The 20,706-nt window shown below is 48.2% G+C and overlaps 2 protein-coding genes across 3 annotated transcripts in view; both read left to right on the top strand.

The window, feature by feature from the left end:
* ABCA7 (ATP binding cassette subfamily A member 7) overlaps positions 1-10,721 on the top strand; it is an 83,248-nt gene extending 72,527 nt beyond the window's left edge. Inside the window, exons 42-49 of the mRNA XM_063147261.1 lie at positions 1,576-1,638; positions 3,589-3,695; positions 4,592-4,733; positions 5,741-5,875; positions 5,975-6,078; positions 6,807-6,899; positions 8,969-9,212; positions 10,565-10,721. Of these exons, the coding sequence (XP_063003331.1) occupies positions 1,576-1,638; positions 3,589-3,695; positions 4,592-4,733; positions 5,741-5,875; positions 5,975-6,078; positions 6,807-6,899; positions 8,969-9,212; positions 10,565-10,711 (1,035 nt within the window). The 3' untranslated portion in view covers positions 10,712-10,721. The remainder of the gene's footprint in view (positions 1-1,575; positions 1,639-3,588; positions 3,696-4,591; positions 4,734-5,740; positions 5,876-5,974; positions 6,079-6,806; positions 6,900-8,968; positions 9,213-10,564) is intronic.
* A 5,757-nt stretch (positions 10,722-16,478) lies between these two features.
* Positions 16,479-20,706, top strand: part of YJEFN3 (YjeF N-terminal domain containing 3) — a 39,484-nt gene continuing 35,256 nt past the window's right edge. For both annotated transcript variants that reach the window (XM_063147001.1, XM_063147000.1), the window contains exon 1: positions 16,479-16,611. In XM_063147001.1, the coding sequence (XP_063003071.1) occupies positions 16,547-16,611 (65 nt within the window). In that variant the 5' untranslated portion in view covers positions 16,479-16,546. The remainder of the gene's footprint in view (positions 16,612-20,706) is intronic.

The following is a 20,706-nucleotide window of genomic DNA, read 5'->3' as shown; positions in this document are numbered from 1 at the left end:
GTGGACCGCAAGAAGATCAAACCTGTCCATACTCCAGGAAATAAAGCCAGACTGCTCACTTGAGGGAATGGTATTAAAGGCAAAACTGAAGTACTTTGGCCACATAATGAGAAGACAGGATACCCTGGAGAAGAGGCTGATGAAAGGGAAAGTGGAAGGCAAAAGGAAGAGGGGCCGACCGAGGGCAAGATGGATGGATGATATTCTGGAGGTGACAGACGTGACCTTGGGGGAGCTAAGGGTGGCAACGGCCGACAGAAAGCTCTGGCGTGGGCTGGTCCATGAAGTCACGAAGAGTCGGAAGCGACTGAACGAATAAACAACAACCTCCTCAGTAAAAATTATAGAATAATGTGTAAATGAAGATAATATGTAAAAAGGATGTTTATTTCTGAAGAAGCATTTTCTGATAGATTGTTCGATTGGTTTGCAGCTCCTGATGAAGGACCTAAGGGCCCGAAACGTCGAGCTACTGTACGCATCCATTTGTCTTTTAAAAAAATCTACGCGTTAGTCTATAATTTTTACTGAGGAGATTACTATTAAATATTTCAATTTTCATTCAACACCAGAGTATACCTCTCTCTTTTTCTTCAACTGAAACAGTACGGCCCTCTGTGCCAGCTCAGGTGTCTACTGCCTCGTTCTGCTGCAGGTGTACTCGACCAGGCCTCAGTATTCTTTAGAACAGTGATTCCCAAAGTGGGCGGTACTGTCCCCTTGGGGGCGGTGGGATTGCATAGGGCAGTGTTAAGAGACAAGGGGGTGGCAGGGGGGCGCTCGAGGTGGTCTTTTCTGAGAAGTGCCTCTCCAGAAGGTCTTAAAACCCAGGGACATTTTTATGGGAGAAGGTAGTTTGGTTCCAAGCCATATAAGGGAAGAATCCACACATGTATTAATACCGTTTAAGAAGAGTCCTTTTAACGGTGAATTGAAATGTTTCAAAAGCACCAAAACGCTAATGAAGAGACATACCCTGTTTGGTGTGCCCCGCCACGCCGGCTGCAAAACAGAGGCGTTCGCTCTCTTTTCCCTCCCTCCCTCCCTCGGCAAGCCTGCGGCGGGTGCTTTGGATTTTGAATAAATATTCAATTAATTGTTACTGTTTTGAATTTTATTGTTATTATCTTCCTTAGTGGGTCATTGAAAACCGCTATTCTGAATAATGATTTTTATAGTGTAGGGTAGGGGGCACTGGGCATGAGTTTGTGGAACCAAGGGGGTGGTTACCTGAAAGAGTTTGGGAACCACTGCTTTAGAACAACCCTATAAGGATGGCCAGTATAATGTGTTGTAGCAGTGGCAAATATGTGAATCGCGGCTGAGCTGGTTTTGAACGTGGGTCCTCTTGCAGTGCACTTCCCGCCACCCTGCTAGGCTGCACCAGCCCTCAGGGGCTGTGGCAGTCTTGGGTTCCACTCACGGTCTTTGCCCCAGCAGTGCGGCAAGGATGCAAAATGTGTGGTTGAGTCCTCCCCGGGAGCACTCAGGAGCTGGGGTCGGGGAGGGCTTTCACCTGGAAGGGCTACCTTGGAGGAAGGATGCAAATTCTGAGCCTGCTCTACCTGCCCTCAGGTCTACCGGATGACCAAGAAGCCAGCGGTTGATCGCCTGTGTGTGGGAGTCCCTGCAGGAGAGGTGAGTCTCGTTTGGAAAGCCTGGATGGGGCCAGACATCATCATCACAAAGCCCTATGAAGAGAGACTGAAACAGCTGGGCATGTTTAGCTTGTGATGCTCTGATGCTCTGATTCTATGCTGTTTGTTTCTATCGAGAGAAAAGGTTAATGGAATTGTTAATGCCATTTTGGGGTTAAGCAGCACGGTTTAGCGTGTTGTCTGAACGGGGCCAATGTGTTCACACTTCAAGAAAGGTGCAGACAACCTGGATTGGGTTCAGAGGAGGGCGACATGGATGATCTGGAAACAAATCCTTGTGAGGAGGGACTGAAAGAACTGGGCATGTTTAGCCTGGAGAAGAGAAGGCTGAGGGAAGGCATGAGAGCACTCTTTAAATACTTGAAGGGTTGTCACACAGAGGAGGGCCAGGATCTCTTCTCGATCCTCCCAGAGTGCAGGACACGGAATAACCGGCTTAAGTGACAGGAAGCCAGATCCCGGCTGGACATCAGGAAAAACTTCCTGACTGTTAGAGCAGCACGACAATGGAACCCGTGACCTAGGGAGGTTGTGGGCTCTCCCACACTAGAGGCCTTCAAGAGGCAGCTGGACAACCCTCTGTCAGGGATGCTTTAAGGTGCATTCCTGCATTGAGCAGGGGGTTGGACTCGATGGCCTTATAGGACCCTTCCAACTCTACTATTCTATGATTCTATGATCACCCCCATCATTATCACCATCATCTCTCTTATCTCGTGTGCGACATTTTTTTCTACGTGGACATGATGGGCTTTGCCAAGTCATGCTGTCTTTTACTGATTCAGAAATGTTCTCACTATTGAACTATTTTAAGTATGACTGCTTTCTGGATGTGCATTGATGGTGCTATATAAATAAATAAATAATAATAATAATAATAATAATAATAATAATAATAATGTTGGTGTGGATGGATTTTGGTAGGCCCAGTTTCTGAAGGTTTTCTGTATTGTTTTTTGATATGATGCTAGTGACTGATGTGACTATAACAGATTAATTGTGATCTTTTCCTGTTGCCACAGTTCTTTAAGTTCCATAGCCGGGGATGGTGGTAGTTATTCTTATTATCCTTATTATTTCTTAGGTTCCTTTCTTATTTTTTTAAAAAAAACTCAAATCAATTTACAATAGATTTAAAATATTCAACATTTAAAACATCTATAACAATTATCCATTAAAATACAGGAAGGAAAGGAAAGGAACCTCTCGTGCAAGCACTGAGTCATTACTGACTCTTGGAGGGACGCCAGCTTTCCCTGACGTTTTCTTGGCAGGCCTTATAGCGGGGTGGTTTGCCATTGCCTTCCCCGGCCGTGATTACCTCTCCCCCAGCTAACTGCATTTTACCGACCTGCATTTTACCGACCTCCGGAGGATGGAAAGCTGAGTCGACCCGAGCCGGCTGCCTGAAACAAGCTTCCGCTGGGATCAAACTCAGGCCGTGGGGAGAGTTTCAGCTGCAGAAACTGCTGCTTTACCGCTCTGCGCCACACGAGGCTCACTATTAAAATACAACCACCCCATAAAAACCTGAAACATCAGTGATGGCCATAAGCAATTCAACTGATGTGTTAACGAGCTCTCATCAGATGCCTGGGAGGAGAGGAAAGAGTTTACCTGGACCGAAAACATGACCGTGTTAGCTCCAGGTGGCCCTCATGTGGGGAAAACATTCCACAGTTGGGGGGCCACCACTGAGAAGGCTCTTCCTTGTTGCCGTCCTCCTTTGAACCTTCCCCAGAAGCTCCAACGGGGAAGTCCTCAAAGAAGGGCACTTCATAGTCCAAGACATGGGAGGGCACTTCATAGTCCTGTGCATGGAATTCCATTTAGGTGACCTGTTAATAGCCCTTGGCAAATCCATCCTTCATAAGAAGAGCTCTGCTTTTGGAACACATAAAGGCTGTGCTTTTTCATTCCCTTTTCTCAGTGTTTCGGCCTCCTGGGCGTGAACGGTGCTGGGAAAACATCAACGTTCAAAATGCTGACAGGAGATTCGGAGGTGACTTCGGGAAAAGCCTTTCTAAAAGGCTACAGGTTGGTGCTGCATGATTTTTTTAGGAACCCCCCCCCCCTCGAAGCTAAGGAGGGGTCCGTAGCTTGGTCATGGAAGGCATGTCTCCCATGCATACGGTCCCAGATTCAGTACCTGGAATCTCCAGTCCAAAGGCTCTCAGAGTTAGCAGGGCTTGGGAAAGAGACCCTCTCGCCCCCAAGAGACACTGCTAGCCCCCGTCTATATGACAAAGGGATTGCTCATTAAATATAAACCCAAATTCTCGTTGAATTGAATGTCGGTAAAGAGCGTCACACTGCAGCAGCGATTTATTTCCTGGTTTTTTTTTTATAGTGCAGTTATAAATGCGCACATGCGCATATACGATGCTACGGAGTGGAGACGATGGAAGCTATAAATTTTATATGCGGAGCTCCGCAGATTCATATAACAGCCAAACAGTGGGGGGGGGGGGAGGAAAAGTAAAGAAGTTTGGAAGAGTAAAAGAGTTGGAAGGACCCCAAAGGTCATCCAGTCTAACCCCTGCTGTTACTGCATCCCTCAAGCAGAGGTGGCCACCCAGCCTCTGCTTGAAAACCCCTCACGAAGGAGAGTCGTGGATGACTGTCTGATCCAAGCTACTCACCCTTGCTGCATCTTGTGTCAGTGAATTCCATCTGTCAGGGATGCTTTAAAAGTGGATTCCTGCACTGAGCAGGGGGTTGGACTTGATGGCCTTAGAGCCCCCTTCCAACTCTACTATTCTAGGATTATGTGAATCTACATTTCTCTCCCCCCCCCCCACTGAATTGGGAGAGAGAGAGAGAAATTTCTTTCTATTTGAACTCTCCTCGTCATTCAGCAGCCCTCTGATCTTATTTCCTTTGGGGGTTCCCTGAAACCCTTCTCTCTGTCTCCCCTCCCCACCCATACACAGCGTGCTCAGCGACCTGCAAGCCGTCCACCAGAACATGGGCTACTGCCCCCAGTTTGACGCCATCAATAATCTGCTGACAGCCCGTGAACACCTGGCCTTCTATTGCCGCCTGCGTGGGCTTCCGGAGAATGAGATTCCTGGGGTAAGTGCAGCGTTTTCTTTTGCGGAAAAGGCCAAGCAGCTGGAAGTTAAATAGCATGGGGGATAAAAGCAGTATGACAATGGAACCAGTTATACCTAGGGAGGTGGTGGTCTCTCCCACACTAGAGGCCTTCAAGAGGCAGCTGGAGAACCATCTGTCAGGGATGCTTTAGGGTGGATTCCTGCGTTGAGCAGGGGGTTGGACTCGATGGCCTTGTAGGCCCCTTCCAACTCTGCTATTCTATGATTCTATGAAAGATGAATTAAAGCACAGGTACAGTGATCTCATGGGAATACCAGGTGTATTATCTGGAAACTCTAATGAGATGACATTCCTGAGTCCACAATTCAAGAAGGACGCAGACAAGCTGGAGCGTGTTCAGAGGAGGGCAACCAGGATGATCAGGGGTCTGGAAACAAAGCCCAAGGAAGAGAGACTGAAAGAACTGGGCATGTTTAGCCTGGAGAAGAGAAGATTGAGGGGAGACATGATAGCACTCTTCAAATACTTGAAAGGTTGTCACACAGAGGAGGGCCAGGATCTCTTCTCGATCCTCCCAGAGTGCAGGACACGGAATAACGGTTAAAGGAAGTTAAAGGAAGCCAGATTCCGGCTGGACATCAGGAAAACTTCCTGACTGTTAGAGCAGTACGACAATGGAACCAGTGACCTAGGGAGGTGGTGGGCTCTCCCACACTAGAGGCCTTCAAGAGGCAGCTGGACAAGCATCTGTCAGGGATGCTTTAGAGTGGATTCCTGCATTGAGCAGGGGGTTGGACTCGGTGGCCTTGTAGGCCCCTTCCAACTCTGCTATTCTAAGCTGAGATGCCAGCTGCCGTCTGCCAGGAGCAGCCCGAAGGCACTCTGCACGCACTTGGCAGGGGTGCCCTCGTCTTGAAAACCTGGGCCAGTACGGTTCTAAATCTGTTTTCAGGAACAGAGTTACGACACGGTGGTTTGTAATGACCCTCTTCTCTTCTTCTCTCCTCCCCCCCCCCCCGCCCCAGGTGGTTAAGTGGAGTTTGTCGACGCTTGGCCTGGTGCAATACGCAGACAGGCCTGCTGGCCGCTACAGCGGTGGCAACAAACGGAAGTTGTCCACAGCCATCGCGCTCATCGGAGCCCCGCCTGTCGTCTTCTTGGTCAGTCACGGGGGCCGCTGCTTTTGAGTTGCCGGAGCTCCTTGGGGGTCCGAGGCTGCTGCTTCGGTTTTGATATTTCTGGTCTTTTTTTGCATCCAGGATGAGCCGACGACAGGGATGGATCCTCGGGCAAAGCGGTTCCTGTGGAACTGCATCCTCTGTGTGATGAAGGACGGCAGGTCCGTGGTGCTCACGTCCCACAGGTAAAAGGAGAACTGGTTTGAACAGGCAAACTCTTCAAACTCTCTGTAGGGAGGCATCTGAAACGTTCTCATCATAGAATCTTCCCCTGGAGTTCTGGGGGCTGTCTTCACGATGCCACATTGGCGCTGCTGTGAACCCAAAGTGGTGTACATAATCCTCCTCCTCTCCATTTTATCCTCACAACAACAATCCTGCGAGGTAGGTTGGGCTGAGCGTCTGTGACTGGCCCAAAGTCACCCAGTGGGTTTCCGTGGCCGAGTGGGGACTAGAATCCAGATCCCAGTCCGACACCTTAGCCACTATACCATACTGGATCTCACAGCTGGACAACCATCTGTCAGGGATGCTTTAAGGTGGATTCCTGCATTGAGCAGGGGGTTGGACTCCATGGCCTTGTAGGCCCCTTCCAACTCTGCTATTCTATGATTCTATGGATCAGGCAGAAAGTCTGGGTCTTTCAGTTCAACATTGGGCTGAGTGTGTGTGTGTGTGTGTGCAGACATTCAACAGGTACAGCCTTCCCATAAACTTGCTGCATGCATACTTAATAATTTTCTGCCTGCCAAATCCATAAAATCAACAATGCTTCCCTAGCACTGTAACAAGCATAGTGAATACCCAGACCGAAATTTTACCGTCAGTTGCTAAAGGAGCTCGTGATGGATGTTAAAAACTTTGGGGAGGATCAGAAAAGTTTCCCATTCTTTTTCCTTTTCTCCTTCGCCAGCATGGAAGAGTGTGAGGCGCTGTGCACCAGACTGGCCATCATGGTGAACGGACGCTTCCAGTGCCTTGGGAGCGTGCAGCATTTGAAGAACAAGTAATCTTGATAGTCTTGGGGAGGGTGGTGGTGATAGGACGGGCATTTTGTATTGATAATGCATTGTTAACCTGTGGAACTCACTGCCATAAGATATGGTGATGGCCGTAGGCTTAGGTGGTGTTAAAAGGGGATTTAGTTATTATTATATATTTATTGCACTTCTATACCACCCAATAGCTGAAGCTCCCTGGGCGCTTCACAAAAATGAAAACCATTCAAAGTATAAAAGCGTGATATAAAATCTATATATATAAAAGCCCAGACTGCTCCTCCAAGTTATATTTTTTGCCCTCTGGCGCCTTCTAGAGACGTTTCTCGGAACTGCGGCCTTCTATGGAAGTTCCAAGTTCCAAGAAATAGTTTTTGCCCTCTGGCGCCATCCAGCGACGTTTCTCGGAACTGCGGCCTTTTATGGAAGTTCCAAGTTCCGAAGAAAGATCACTGCCAGGAGCTTCCAGCTTAGCAGAGGGGCCAAAACCCACTAACCTCACCAGACTGCTCCTCTACACCTGTCGTACAACGGGCTTTTTTTGCTAGTACAATATAAAAGCACAACCAGGATAAAATCAGCATACAAATTTGAAATACAAATTTTAAGCAGCCAAGTTAAAATTAACTTTATAGACTGTTAAAATGCTGAGAGAATAAAAAGGTCTTCACCTAGCATCTGAAAGAATATAGTGTAGGTGCCGGGCGAACCTCCTTAGGGAACACAGCCGGGGTGCCACAGCAGGGAAGGCCCTGCTCCTGGTAGCCACCTGCCTCACTTCCTTTGGCAGGGGCTCACGGAGAAGGACCCCCTGAGGATGACCTGAGGGTCCAGGCAGGTGCACATGGGAGGAGGCGTTCCTTCAGATAGCCTGGCCCCAAGTTAACAGAAGAGCAACGAAGGGCTTCTGCCTTCAAACCCCACTGGAGGGATCTAGCTGTCCATCATTGGAAACAAGACGCTGGGGTAGATGGACTTATTTCTGATCTAGCAGGAGGCTTTTCATCTGCCTACCTGTCTTTATATCCATCTTCCCTTCTTCTTGCTGCCTGGAGCATTGCTGGGCTCTTAAAGTTCCAAAGCCCAGGCCCATAGGACACAAATCTGCATACAATATGTATATTCTAATATACAATTTTAGAAATAATGTTTAGGATTTATTTAAACTTCACAGGAACCAATTCATTTCTCATCCAAAACATCTCAAATGAAATAAATTCTTTCATTCATTCATCCCTGCCCCAGCTCATTCCAAACAAGCGGCAAAACCTTTTTTCCCCTCAGCTTAATTGCCATGCAGGGGAAGATGGGTTTCGTGTGTGTGTGTGTGTGTGTGTGTGTGTGTGTGTGTGTTGCAGCATGTGGGAAGGGCAGAATCAATCCTTGCCTCCACACTTGCAAAAAAACCCACCTTGCCAGAGCAGCCACGGCTGGTTTAAGACTGGCCAGAGGTGACCTTCTGCCTGGTCGTGGTCTGTACCAAGCTGCTGTGTTTTGTACAAAACTGCAGTTTCCCAACTGTCTTCAAGGGCAGCCCTGTGTACAGTGCAGTGCAGTAGTCCAGGCACGATGTTACCTGAACGTGGATGACCACGGCCATCCTATCATTTTCCCGGAAGAGGCTGTGGCTGGCTCACCAGCCTTAGCTAGTAGTATCCTTGCACTGAGTCTGCAAGGATAGGGACCTGGGTCTAAGAGCACCCATAAGCGACGAACCTTTCCGGTCTAGATGAACTTAGCACCATGAGACTGAAGGGGGACAAATTTTGTCCTCATCTTCATAAAGGGGGTGAGGAAGAGAAACACACACTGTAGTCGTGCAGAGCTGGTGAGGACAAATCCTGAATTGAGCAGGGGGTTGGACTCGATGGCCTTATAGGCCCCTTCCAACGCTGCTATTCTGTGATTCTATGATTCTGTGAAAATGGCCCCCTGCATGGCAGTTAAGATGAAGAAAAACCCTTCCATTGGGACCAAGGAGCACTCGGGTTCCCTGGGGAATAGATCCGCGGCGTGGGCCTAGCATCCCCCCTACTTGCCGCCAAATTAACCCAGTCCATCTGAATGCTTTGTCTAGGTTTGGAGACGGGTACACCATTGTCCTCCGGGTGTCTGGGAGCAACCCAGAGTTGGGTCCCGTGGAGAAATTCATCCGAGACTCCTTCCCCAGCATTGTCCTTAAGGAGAAACACCACGGCACTCTTCAGTACCAGCTTCCCTCTTGCAATGTCTCCCTAGCCAAGATCTTCAGCATCCTCTCGGCGCACCGGAGCAACTACCACATCGAAGACTACTCCGTGTCGCAAACCACCCTGGACCAGGTGAGGTTCGGGGTAGGATGCATTGGCTAAGTTCACACAACACTTTGGTCTAGGAAGCGTGAAAACCGGTGGCGTTTTTAGGAGGCTCTCACCACCCAACACGTTCCAAGTCCGCCACTGTGTGAATCTGGGCTCCCATGGAGTAGAGTAAAAGGCAGCACGGCATTTGATTGACAGTTCCTCTGCCCTCTCTCCTCCCCCGGTCCTCCCAGTGCTATCCCATCAGCTGTTGCTGTGAAAAAACAATCCCGGCAGCTCTCCTAGAGCGGCACTTCCTCCTTTAGCCAGTCTAGCCAGGGAAGTCTATAGCCAGTGGGGAAACTCCACTCAGTGCAGCAAGTAACTCCACAGAACACAACATAAGAACATCAGAAGTGCCCTGATGCTGGATCAGACCAAGGGTCCATCTAGTCCAGCACTCTGTTCACACAGGGGCCAACCAGCTGTCAGCCAGGGATGAACAAGCAGGACATGATGCAACAGCACCCTCCCACCCATGTTCCCCAGCAACTGGGGCACACAGGCTTACTGCCTCTGATACTGGGGATAGCACACAACCATCAGGGCTAGTAGCCCTGGATAGCCTTTGCCTCTAGGAATTTATCCAACCCCCTTTTATTTATCCAAACTTCAAACCTGATCCTTGCCCCCATCTATACGACAGCAGGATTGCTCCTCATTAAATATAAACCCGAATTTTTGTTGATTCGAATCTAGGTAAAGAGCGTCACACTGCAGCAGCAACAACGATTTATCTCCTAATTTATTTTTTAATAGTGCAGTTATAAATGCGCACATACGCATTTACGATGCTACGGAGTAGAGATGGTGGAAGCTATAAATTTTATATGCAGAGCTCCAAAGATTCATATAACACACAAACCAGGAGCAGTGGGGGGAAGGAACGAGGCAGCAGAATCAGAGGATTCAAACTAAGAACGGCGCACGAATGAACGAGACAGCCGATAGGTGGGAAATCGGCCAATCCCGTTGTCCTACGCTCAAAGCTCCGCCCACATATCAAAATGTGATTTAACTCCCCCAAAGACGCATCGCCATAACGCGGTGCAAACTCGGACGTGATCCAAAAGTCGCGGTAAATCGCAAACGCGAAGATGCGCATTATCACGTAAAAAAAACACACCCGGCGCTATGGCAAATGGGCGGCTGCGTCATGTGTCCTGAAACGCGAATCTGCACATTTAGGTCGGGGTAAACATGCCGTATAGACAAGAGGGAGTGCCAGCCCTTTCAGGTGTATAGATTTGTGCGCGTTTCTGTCTGTCTAAGATATATGTATATGTGATGTGTGAAATGTTAATCTCTCCTTTGGGTTTTTCTTCCACTGTAAGGTGTTTGTTCACTTTGCCAAAGACCAAAGCAATGAGGATCAGCCCGGCGACGCGTCCCTCGTGGAGGGTCCGGAGGGCGCCCGTAGCCGCTGGAGGAGGATCATTGGGCTCTTGGACAATCAGAACATGCAAGAGAGCAGAGTGTAAAAGAGCCGATCAACATTAGGGCGTTGTGCCCCCCAGGTGCACAGCACAGGCCCCTCCGCGGCCCTGAAGGCGGACCTAATTGGGGGGCCTTTCCCCTGTGACTGCAGAAGGCGCTTTCCCAAAGGAGAGAATGTAAGAACGGGGAGTCCGGTGTTGACGCTGAATGGATGGCACTCAGGTCATTTGATTCCTCTAGCAGGGGGCCGAACGGGGTTCTCTGTCCCCCGGGGTGGGGAAAGAACCCTTCCTGCCCCATGTCTGTGCTGCAGCCTTAACATGGTTTTCAAGCTGCTTTCCAGGGAGCCTTGGGAGTCGTGGTCCAGCCAAGGAAGGGAGGCTTCGTGTGTGTGTATAGGGGGGTGGGCGGTTGACGAGAGCAGCCTTCCCCAATCAGATGCCCTCAATGTCCGTAGTCTCCAACTGGTCTCAACTCCCATAGTCCCCAGCCAGTATGCTGCCTGGGGACAATGGATGTTGTTGTCCCAACATGTCTGGGTAAGAGAACGTGTCGGGTTCCTGCCAGCACTACGATTCCTCTGGCTGTTTTTTTTGGTTGGGAGGCGAAGCTCATTCAGTTTCACATCTGGCTTATTGTTCAAGTCCCTCCACCCCCACCCCTGGCCAAACCATGCTAAGGATTTCTTCCCAGACTGACTTGATTGGGGCGTTTGGAGGCCTAGGTTTGCCCTTACGCCACAATTGTCTCTGCGCTGGCAAGAAATGCTCGAATTGCCTGCGTGAGCTTGCTCTCTCCTTGTGGGGTTGGTGGTGCAAGGGGCCCCATCCATGCCCACATGGGCGTTGCTGCAGCGGTGGCATCAGAGAGTGAGGTTGCGTTTCCCACAGCCCCCTAGCATTGGGGGAATCATCACAGGTTTCAGGTATAGGCCTTGTACCTAGTAGTTAGATTTATTAGGAAATGCTTTGAGAATGTCAGATGTTCCCTGCACGCTTATCTCTGTAAGCAGTTCCCATGGGAGCAGCGGGTTCACTCCTTTGCTTCGGCCTTGAAGCGGCTGGTTCACTGGGAACTCCTTGCCACCTGAGTCTGGGCACGAACACAGAATCCACAGCATATGCAAGTCCAAGTCTATGAAAAGCCTCACTGCTTTTCATGGCACACTTCTTAGATATCCAAAGTCCAAACAGCAAAGCGCTTTCAAAGTCCCAAGCGGAGATGGACTCCAAAGCAGGAGGGAGGTCGAGAGATAAAACCTAGCCAAGCTTTTTCAGCTTTGCACCAGCCTTTAAGACCTCTTCCGAGTCACTTGACGGACAGGTCCTCTGACCTGTAAACCATGCCCACGTGCCAAGAGGGCGGGATGTTACAACCCACTCCGAAGAGCGGCCCCCACCTTTTCCAAAACGCTCTGAAGTTCCCAGAGAACCAGTCACTTCAAGGCCGAAGCAAAGGCCGAAGCAAACCAGCTACTCCCATGGGAACTGCTTCAAGGCCGAAGCAAACCAGCTACTCCCATGGGAACTGCTTACAGAGAACAGCTTGCAGGAAACATCTGACGTTCTCAAAGCATTTCCTAATAAATCTATTATTATTATTATTATTATTATTATTATTATTATTATTTATTTATTTATTTATATAGCACCATTAATGTACATGGTGCTGTACAGAGTAAAACAGTAAATAGCGAGACCCTGCCGCATAGGCTTACATTCTAATAAAACCATGATAAAACAATAAGGAGGGGAAGAGAATGCAAACAGGCACTGGGTAGGGTAAAACTAACAGTATAAAGTCAGAACAAAATCAAGTTTTAAAAGCTTTAGGAAAAAGAAAAGTTTTTAGCTGAGCTTTAAAAGCTGCGGTTGAACTTGTGGATCTCAGATGTTCTGGAAGAGCGTTCCAGGCGTAAGGGGCAGCAGAAGAAAATGGACGAAGCCGAGCAAGGGAAGTAGAGACCCTTGGGCAGGCGAGAAACATGGCATCAGAGGAGCGAAGAGCACGAGCGGGGCAATAGTGTGAGATCAGAGAGGAGAGATAGGAAGGAGCTAGACAGTGAAAAGCTTTGTAGGTCAACAGGAGAAGTTTATATTGGATTCTGAAATGAATCCAATATAACCACAAATCTAACCACTAGGTACAAGGCCTATACCTGACCACAGGGGAGTAGAGTGGGTGTAAGTACATGGCCTTCAGAAATTCTCTGGGATAAACTAGAAAAACAGGAGTGGAATACAGACCGGACCGGACCAAAGAACAGAATTCAGGATGGGGGTGGGCATTCCCTTATAATGCTGACTATCGAAAGCCAGCCACGTATTTTTATCTCAGGTAGAAAAGAGAACTGTCCTTTTGCTGTTCTGCAACTTCGCCTTGTATTCCGACATTTTACATACGCGCACACCGAGACAACCCTGGAATGTACAACCCTGGGATGCATGAGCTAGAATGTAGAGCGTGCCTTTGCCTGTTCCTTTTACACTTGCCTATGCCAAGTGGAGCCCGTTATTCTTACTAGGATTTGCCGTTGTGAACGTTTCGCTGGGGAATTATCTACTGCACTTTTTAATATGTAAACCACAGAGAAGAAGGAGGAAGTAAACAAAGACCATGTGACCTGTGCAGGGGCTGTTTTTATCGTGCTGCTTTTCCTGCACACAGCGGTAGAGACATTCCGTTTCTCCCCAAAAAAGTTGGATTAAAAGGGGTCCATTTTGTGACGGAAGATAGGCAAGAAGGCAACAGGAGACCCCCAGCATCACTGAAAGGACACGCAAAAAACCGTGAGAGGGCAGTAGCACGCGTGTAATAAAACGCTCGCCTGAAGAACCCCAGACGGTGTTTTCTGATGAAGTGTTTCTAGGGGTAAAAGACACTGTGGAGCTATGCTGCCTTTTCCTCCTGAACAGATTTCTTGTAGAAAGGAAAAAGATGGGTGAAGGGGTGGGAAAGTTAAATTATGGAACTCACTACCACAAGATGTCGTGATGGCCACCAAACTAGATGGCTTTAAAAGGGGATTGGATAAATTCCTGGAGGCAAAGGCTATCAAGGGCTACTAGCATCCAGTGTTCGAGGCAATAAGCCTGTGTGCACCCGTTGCTGGGGAACATGGGCGGGAGGGTGCTGTTGCACCAGGTCCTGCTTGTTCCTCCCTGGCCGATGGCTGGTTGGCCACTGTGAACAGAGTGCTGGACTAGATGGACCCTTGGTCTGATATAGCCTACCTGTAGCACTGTTCAAATACTTAAAAGGTTGTCACACAGAGGAGGGCCAGGATCTCTTCTCAATCCTCCCAGAGTGCAGGACACGGAATAATGGGCTCAAGTGACAGGAAGCCGGATTCCAGCTAGACATCAGGAAAAACTTCCTGACTGCTAGAGCAGGACGACAATGGAACCAGTGACCTAGGGAGGTTGTGGGCTCTCCCACACTAGAGGCATTCAAGAGGCAGCTGGACAGCCATCTGTCAAGGATGCTTTAGGGTGGATTCCTGCATTGAGCAGGGGGTTGGACTCGATGGCCTTGTAGGCCCCTTCCAACTCTGCTATTCTATGATTCTATGATCCAGCATCAGGGCACTTCTGATGTTCTTATGTTCTTAAGTGCAGAAACATTACAAATGGGAGTCTGGGTATCTGTTAAAATTCCATGAATGAGGCAGGGAGATAGTCTGATCAAAGTCTCACCTGAAAGTACCTGTCATTCCTTTTCTTTCATTTTCCTGGATCAAGGACATTGATGGCAATTGATCCCAAAGCGAGCTCTGCATGGTTGAATTTCAACGTTCAGTTTTCTGGAGCCTTCCACACCCTCCTTTAATGATGGAGGTTCACTCCTGCTAGACAGTGAGAGACCTTTTGTGAAAGATAGTGGTGTTTTTTTTTAACGAAGGCCCTGCATGATTCATAGTGAAGACAGATGTCAACCTGTCAGTGTGCCTCAACACCTCCAGTGTTGAGCCCTAGAAAAACCTCACACTTAGTTCAACACATTTTGAAGCAGAAACCGGTTCTGGACAGGGCTGCATAATCTCTCCTCCTTGCACAATATCGGAAGCAGCTTTTCACTTTTTAAGAAAATAAGATGATGCGGCATGAATGAAGTATTACACACAGGCCTGGAACTCCACGTTGACAGAAGACTGTCCGGGGGGTAAACGGGCTTTTGCCGTGATCTTCCTCCCAGTTAATTGGCTATTGTTTGACTGCAAGCATGTCCTGCTAGACTTCCAGGTTAGCACGGAATCAACAACCAGGCAGACTAACTCGGGAGACAGAAGGGATTAAGGGTGTTGATTCAGGATACAAGCAAGGTGATCAAAGGAGTTTCGGCTGAGAAGGAGGGGGGAAGAAGGAGCAGGGATTTGGCTATATAAACTCTTGGTATATTCTCAATAAACGTGATATTCCATCATCACCGTGAGTCTACTACACATGAATACTTAGCACTTTAGGAAAAACAACAACACCAGTCTACCTATAGCACAGAGGAGAACGTAAGATTTAACAGCCGCGCCAGTGTTCAGTTTTTTTGGGCGCTAATGCTGTCAGGAAGCTGTAAGGCATGCCGTGACTTTTTCTTTCACATATCTCATTTGTCTTCACCCTCCAGGGAATTCTTTTGGACAAACATGCACGTGGTTACGTAGGGTGGCCATATGGAAAGGAGGACAGGGCTCCTGTATCTTTAACAGTTGTATTGAAAGGGAAATTGCAGCAGGTGTCATTTGTAGGCATGCAGCACCTGGTGAAACGCCCTCTTCGTCACAACAGTTAAAGCTGCAGGAGTCCTGCCCTGAGTGACCAGATACAAAAGAGGGCTGGGCTCCTGCAGCTTTAACTGTTGTGATGAAGAGGGCGTTTCACCAGGTGCTGCATGCATAAGAAATGTCACCTGCTGCAATTTCCCTTTCAATACAACTGTTAAAGATACAGGAGCCCTGTCCTCCTTTCCATATGGTCACCCTAGGTTATGCTCATACTGGCCAGTTGAATGTTTGGGGCACGTTCTTTCCTTAATTTCCAAATGAGCTCACAGAGCTTATAAAACACAGGTTAGAATGCAGAATATATTTGTACGGCCTTTACAATCCGGTGGCCGAGCGTTCCGTTCACAGCTGGCTGACCCTGATACGGCCACCTGGCACACCGCAGTCTTGAACCCGTGCCTCTGTATCCTCGGCCGGTTGGCCTCCTCTTTGCTTATCATTTCTACGCTGCGTCGCTCGTTCTGAGTAGAAATAACTTCTTGTGTGCCCCTATGTTTATAAGCTGGAAATTTGTTAAAATGTGAAATAACAACAACAACAACAACAACAACAACAATAATAATAATAATAATAACCTATGTTATATAAGGAGATCTCATCCATCTATGCATTTGGACATCTTCTCTTCTGGATCTTCTCTAAAAGCATGAATCAGAGCGGTGCCGTTGGAAAGCGAAGGTCGTGGGAGGCGACAGACGTGTGAGAAGTTGGTGCACTGTTGGTGTTATATGATTTCTCAGAAACACCAGCATCCGTCCACATTTTGCACCAATGGAAGGCGACCTCTCCTCCGCCTCCTTGTCTGTGAATTTGTCTAATCCCCAGAGAGTAGTTGCTCTGTCTTTACCCGTATTTGGGACCAGAAAGGGTTAATTACTCCCCCACCCCACCCCGCTTTTCCATTGGGCGATTGGGAAGGTTTTCCCCTTTTATTCCTCTTAGAAGGAACCAACCAATCAGTTCTGTTGTGCCCACACTGGTCGATGCTGCCAGCTAAGAAGCAGCGCTCGTTTCACTAAGCTGGGAAAGGGTTTTTTTGGGGGGGGAGGGGGCTGGGTATCCCCAGGTGTGAAGTGGAACAACAACCTGCTTCATTAGTGCCATGGAGAAACCCATTTTCAATTCATCCCACAGCAAAGAGGAGATCCGCCCCCTGCATTATCTTAGGTAAGTGCCTGCTCTGCAAAGGGAATGGCTGAAAATTGCCAGGTCCCCCCCCCCCCAATCCCAACTCCGGTGGGGCTCCCACACCCTCCAACCAGCTGCATGGTTGGGGCGGAAATCTGCGTGGCTACCGCAGGTCTTGAGACTGGGAAGGCTCCCACACCTGTTGAATTTCACCTGCTCACCAGGCCAACCCATCTGGGTTAATTTGGGCTGGAAATGGTGCTGCTAAGGTGCAGCTGAAGTTATTGGCTGAGCAATGGGTTGATACGGGGAGGTGGGCTCTTTCTGGGGACTGGATGTTGCTGCGTCCTGGTGGGCCGTGGTAGAACCGAACACACTTGGAGTTGGACACGGCTTTGTTGGGTGGGCAAATGTTAGCGATTTGATGAAGAGCTGGTTGCCAGGCCCCATGACTCAAGTGATTACGGTATCCACCTCCCCACCCCCATCAGTGAATAGTTTTTGGGAAAAAGGAGGCTAAGGGGAGACGTGATAGAGGTGTACAAAATTATGCCTGGTGTGGAGAATGTGGACAGGGAGACCTTTTTCTCCCTCTCTCAAAACACTAGAACCCAACGGGGTTATCCCATGAAGCTGATGGGTGGAAGATCCAGGACAAATAAAAGAAAGTTCTTCACACAGCGCAGAGTTAAATTATGGAACTCATGACCACAAGATGTAATGATGGCCACCAATTTGGATGGCTTTCAAAGGGGGTTGGATCAACTCCTGGAGGCGAAGGCTATCAAAGGCCTCTAGCCCTGATAGTTGTGTGCTATCTCCAGTATTCGAGGCAATAAGCCTGTGTGCCCCAGTTGCTGGGGAACATGGGTGGGAGAGTGCTGTTGCACCATGTCCTGCTTGTTCATCCCTGGCCGATGTCTGGTTGGCCACTGTGCGAACAGAGTGCTGGACTAGATGGACCCTTGGTCTGATCCAGCAGGGCACATCGCATGTTCTTCTACCAAAGTGGAAGTTTGCATTCTGCCAGCGGGGTGAAGTTGTCAAGAGCGTTGGACCCGGACCAAGGAGATCCTCACTCTGCCATGAATTTCACTGGATGACCTGGGGGCTGGTCACTACCTCTTAGCCTGTGGGAGTTAAAGGGGCCAGGGAGGACGGTGCATGCCACCTTAAACTCTTTGAATGAAAGCTGGGATATAAATTAAAGAAGTAAATAAAACCCTGCCTAGCCAGTGTGCATTGCTGTTGTGGACAAGCACAGATATCGGAGTACGTCAGGAAGCGGTCAGGCTCCCGGGATGTGTGTTGACACGTTTGCCCCCAAGGTTGGGGTATGGGCCCTGAGAAACCCTGGAGTAGCAGGAGGGCATGTTGTTAACCCACCACTTGGAGCAAAATGCCAGCCAGGGTTGTTTCGCCCTCTTTGCGACGTGACAGGAGAGTTGAGCGAATCGTGACTTGATGAGACCCCCGTATAATCCACGGCTAGTCTCCATAGCGACCGTAAAGCAAACCTCGTTCTGGAGGGTAATATGGGTGGGTGGGAGCTGGAGCGGGTGGCGTGGAAAATGCGCTTTCCAATTATTCTGTTAATTTCTAACCGGTGTGTGGAGAGGTTGCCCTCCTGGTGAGGTCTGAGTTTGGGCCAAAAGAGGCATTACTTTACATCTAGCATTTATTCAAAAGTTGATCCAGATCTTAAAAGACACACACACACCATGCTAGAGTCCTGTTTGGCCCTTTGCCTACTCTAGAGTAATTTTTTTTAAAAAAGACATAGCTGGAATTGAAGTAATATCTGGTTTGACTGGCTAAGCTAGAATTTCATCTGCTGCTAAAGTCGCCACAATACTAGGGTGACCATATGGAACGGAGGACAGGGCTCCTGTATCTAACAGTTGCAATGAAAAGAGAATTTCAGCAGATGTCATTTCATAGAATCATAGAATAGCAGAGTTGGAAGGGGCCTACAAGGCCATCGAGTCCAACCCCCTGCTCAATGCAGGAATCCACCCTAAAGCATAGAATCATAGAATAGCATAGAATCATTTGTATATGTGGAGAACCTGGTGAAGTTCTCTCTCCATCAAACAGTTAAAGATGCAGGAGCCCTGCCCTCTTTTAAATCTGGTCATTCTACAAAAGAGGGCAGGGCTCCTGCGGCTTTAACTGTTGTGATGAAATTTCACCAGGTGCTGCATGCATGCAAATGACACCTGCTGAAAGTCCCTTTTCTAGACACAGGAGCCCTGTCCTCCTTTTCATATGGTCACCCTTCACAATACGAGGCTGCTAAATCAGAAAATTGTGTGAGTGTGCGTTTTCAAGCAAAGATGCTTTAAAAAAAATGGAAAAAGAAGGAATTTCCAGACCAGGTCATAGGGAAAGTGCTCAAAAGCACAACCTTCCTTACTAAGAGTGTTTTTAACAAGAGAGAAACTTGTCAAAGGGGGCACTTGTGGATACTTTGAACCCGTGTCCTTTGACAAAACTGCGAAGTCATTGGGCCTGATTATTAGCAGACAACAACCTATCTTCATTTGGTTCAGGTGACACAGCACGCCATCTTGAATATTTAAAAGCTGCCTGGCATGTGTGGCAACGCATTGTGGTTTAAATAAGCCACGGTGGGGTGGAGTGATCATGAGAATTCTGTTTGAGGGGAAATACATGCCCACAAAAGTCCATTTTTTAATAATAATAATAATAATAATAATAATAATAATAATAATAATAATAATATTTATTTGTTTGTTACCTGCCAATCCCTCTGGATCGAGGCGGGGTACAACACAAGTGCAAAACACCGTAATGCAAAAGAAAAAATAACAAAGGTCATATTCAGAATTTGAGAGAGAGAAAAACACAAAACTGGTTTCATTCATGAAAAAGGCACTCTGTACATGTTCATAACCCACTGCCTTTGTGTCCTTAAAACACACACACACACACACACACACACACACACACACACACACACAGCTAGTTCTGCTCCGCAAGAAGTCACTTGGCTTGGATATACCACAATTTTGGAAAAACAAACTTGGCAAACACTACCACCGTATTCTCATTTGGGGTGGGGGAGCTCAGGGGGAGCAAATGGCCAGTGGAATCACAGCCCATTGTAGTTGTCCTCCCCCAGTTCCAGATCTGCCTGTGTATTGCCATATCGTTTGAGGCTGACTGGTTCTCTTTTTCAAAGACTCCCATTTAGCTGTTACTGTGGCAACAGATCCAAAGAATATGTTAAGTTGGAATGCCTGTGTTCTGGGATCTCTTTCAGAGAGAGAGAGAGAGAATGTGTGTATCTTTTAGAAATATTTTCTAGAATATATATGGGGGGAAAGCCCTGTGAGGAGAGACTGAAACAACTGGGCATTTTTAGCCTGGAAAAGAGAAGATTGAGGAGAGACATGATAGCACTCGTCAAATACTTGAAAGGTTGTCACACAGAGGAGGGCCAGGATCTCTTCTTGATCCTCCCAGAGTGCAGGACACGGAATAATGGGCTTAAGTTACAGGAAGCCAGATTCCGGCTGGACATCAGGAAAAACTTCCTTACTGTTAGAGCAGTACGAACAAGTTACCTAGGGAGGTTGTCGGTTCTCCCACCCTAGAGGCATTCAAGAAGCAGCTGGACAACCATCTGTCAGGAATGCTTTAGGGTGGATTCCTGCATTGAGCAGGAGGTTGGACTCAATGGCTTTGTAGGCCCCTTCCAACTCTGCTATTCTATGATTCTATGATTCTTCAAATTTAGCACTCTTCAAATACTTAATAGGTTGTCACACAAAGGAGGGCCAGGATCTCTTCTTGATCCTCCCAAAGTGCAGGACACGGAATAATGGGCTTAAGTTACAGGAAGCCAGATTCCGGCTGGACATCAGGAAAAACTTCCTGACTGTTAGAGCAGTACGAACAAGTTACCTAGGGAGGTTGTGGTCTCTCCCACCCTAGAGGCATTCAAGAAGCAGCTGGGCAACCATCTGTCAGGGATGCTTTAGGGTGGATTTCGGCATTGAGCAGGGGGTTGGACTCGATGGCCTTGTAGGCCCCTTCCAACTCTACTATCCTATGATTCTATGAGAGTGTAAATGAAAAATAATACGTATCTTGTATAGCCAGACCGTC

This window comes from Elgaria multicarinata, chromosome 23, assembly GCF_023053635.1.
Source record: "Elgaria multicarinata webbii isolate HBS135686 ecotype San Diego chromosome 23, rElgMul1.1.pri, whole genome shotgun sequence".
In the NCBI taxonomy this organism is placed as follows: Eukaryota; Metazoa; Chordata; class Lepidosauria; order Squamata; family Anguidae; genus Elgaria; species Elgaria multicarinata.
Note: the sequence above shows the minus strand (reverse complement) of the source record. Positions and strands in the feature narration are given on the sequence as shown.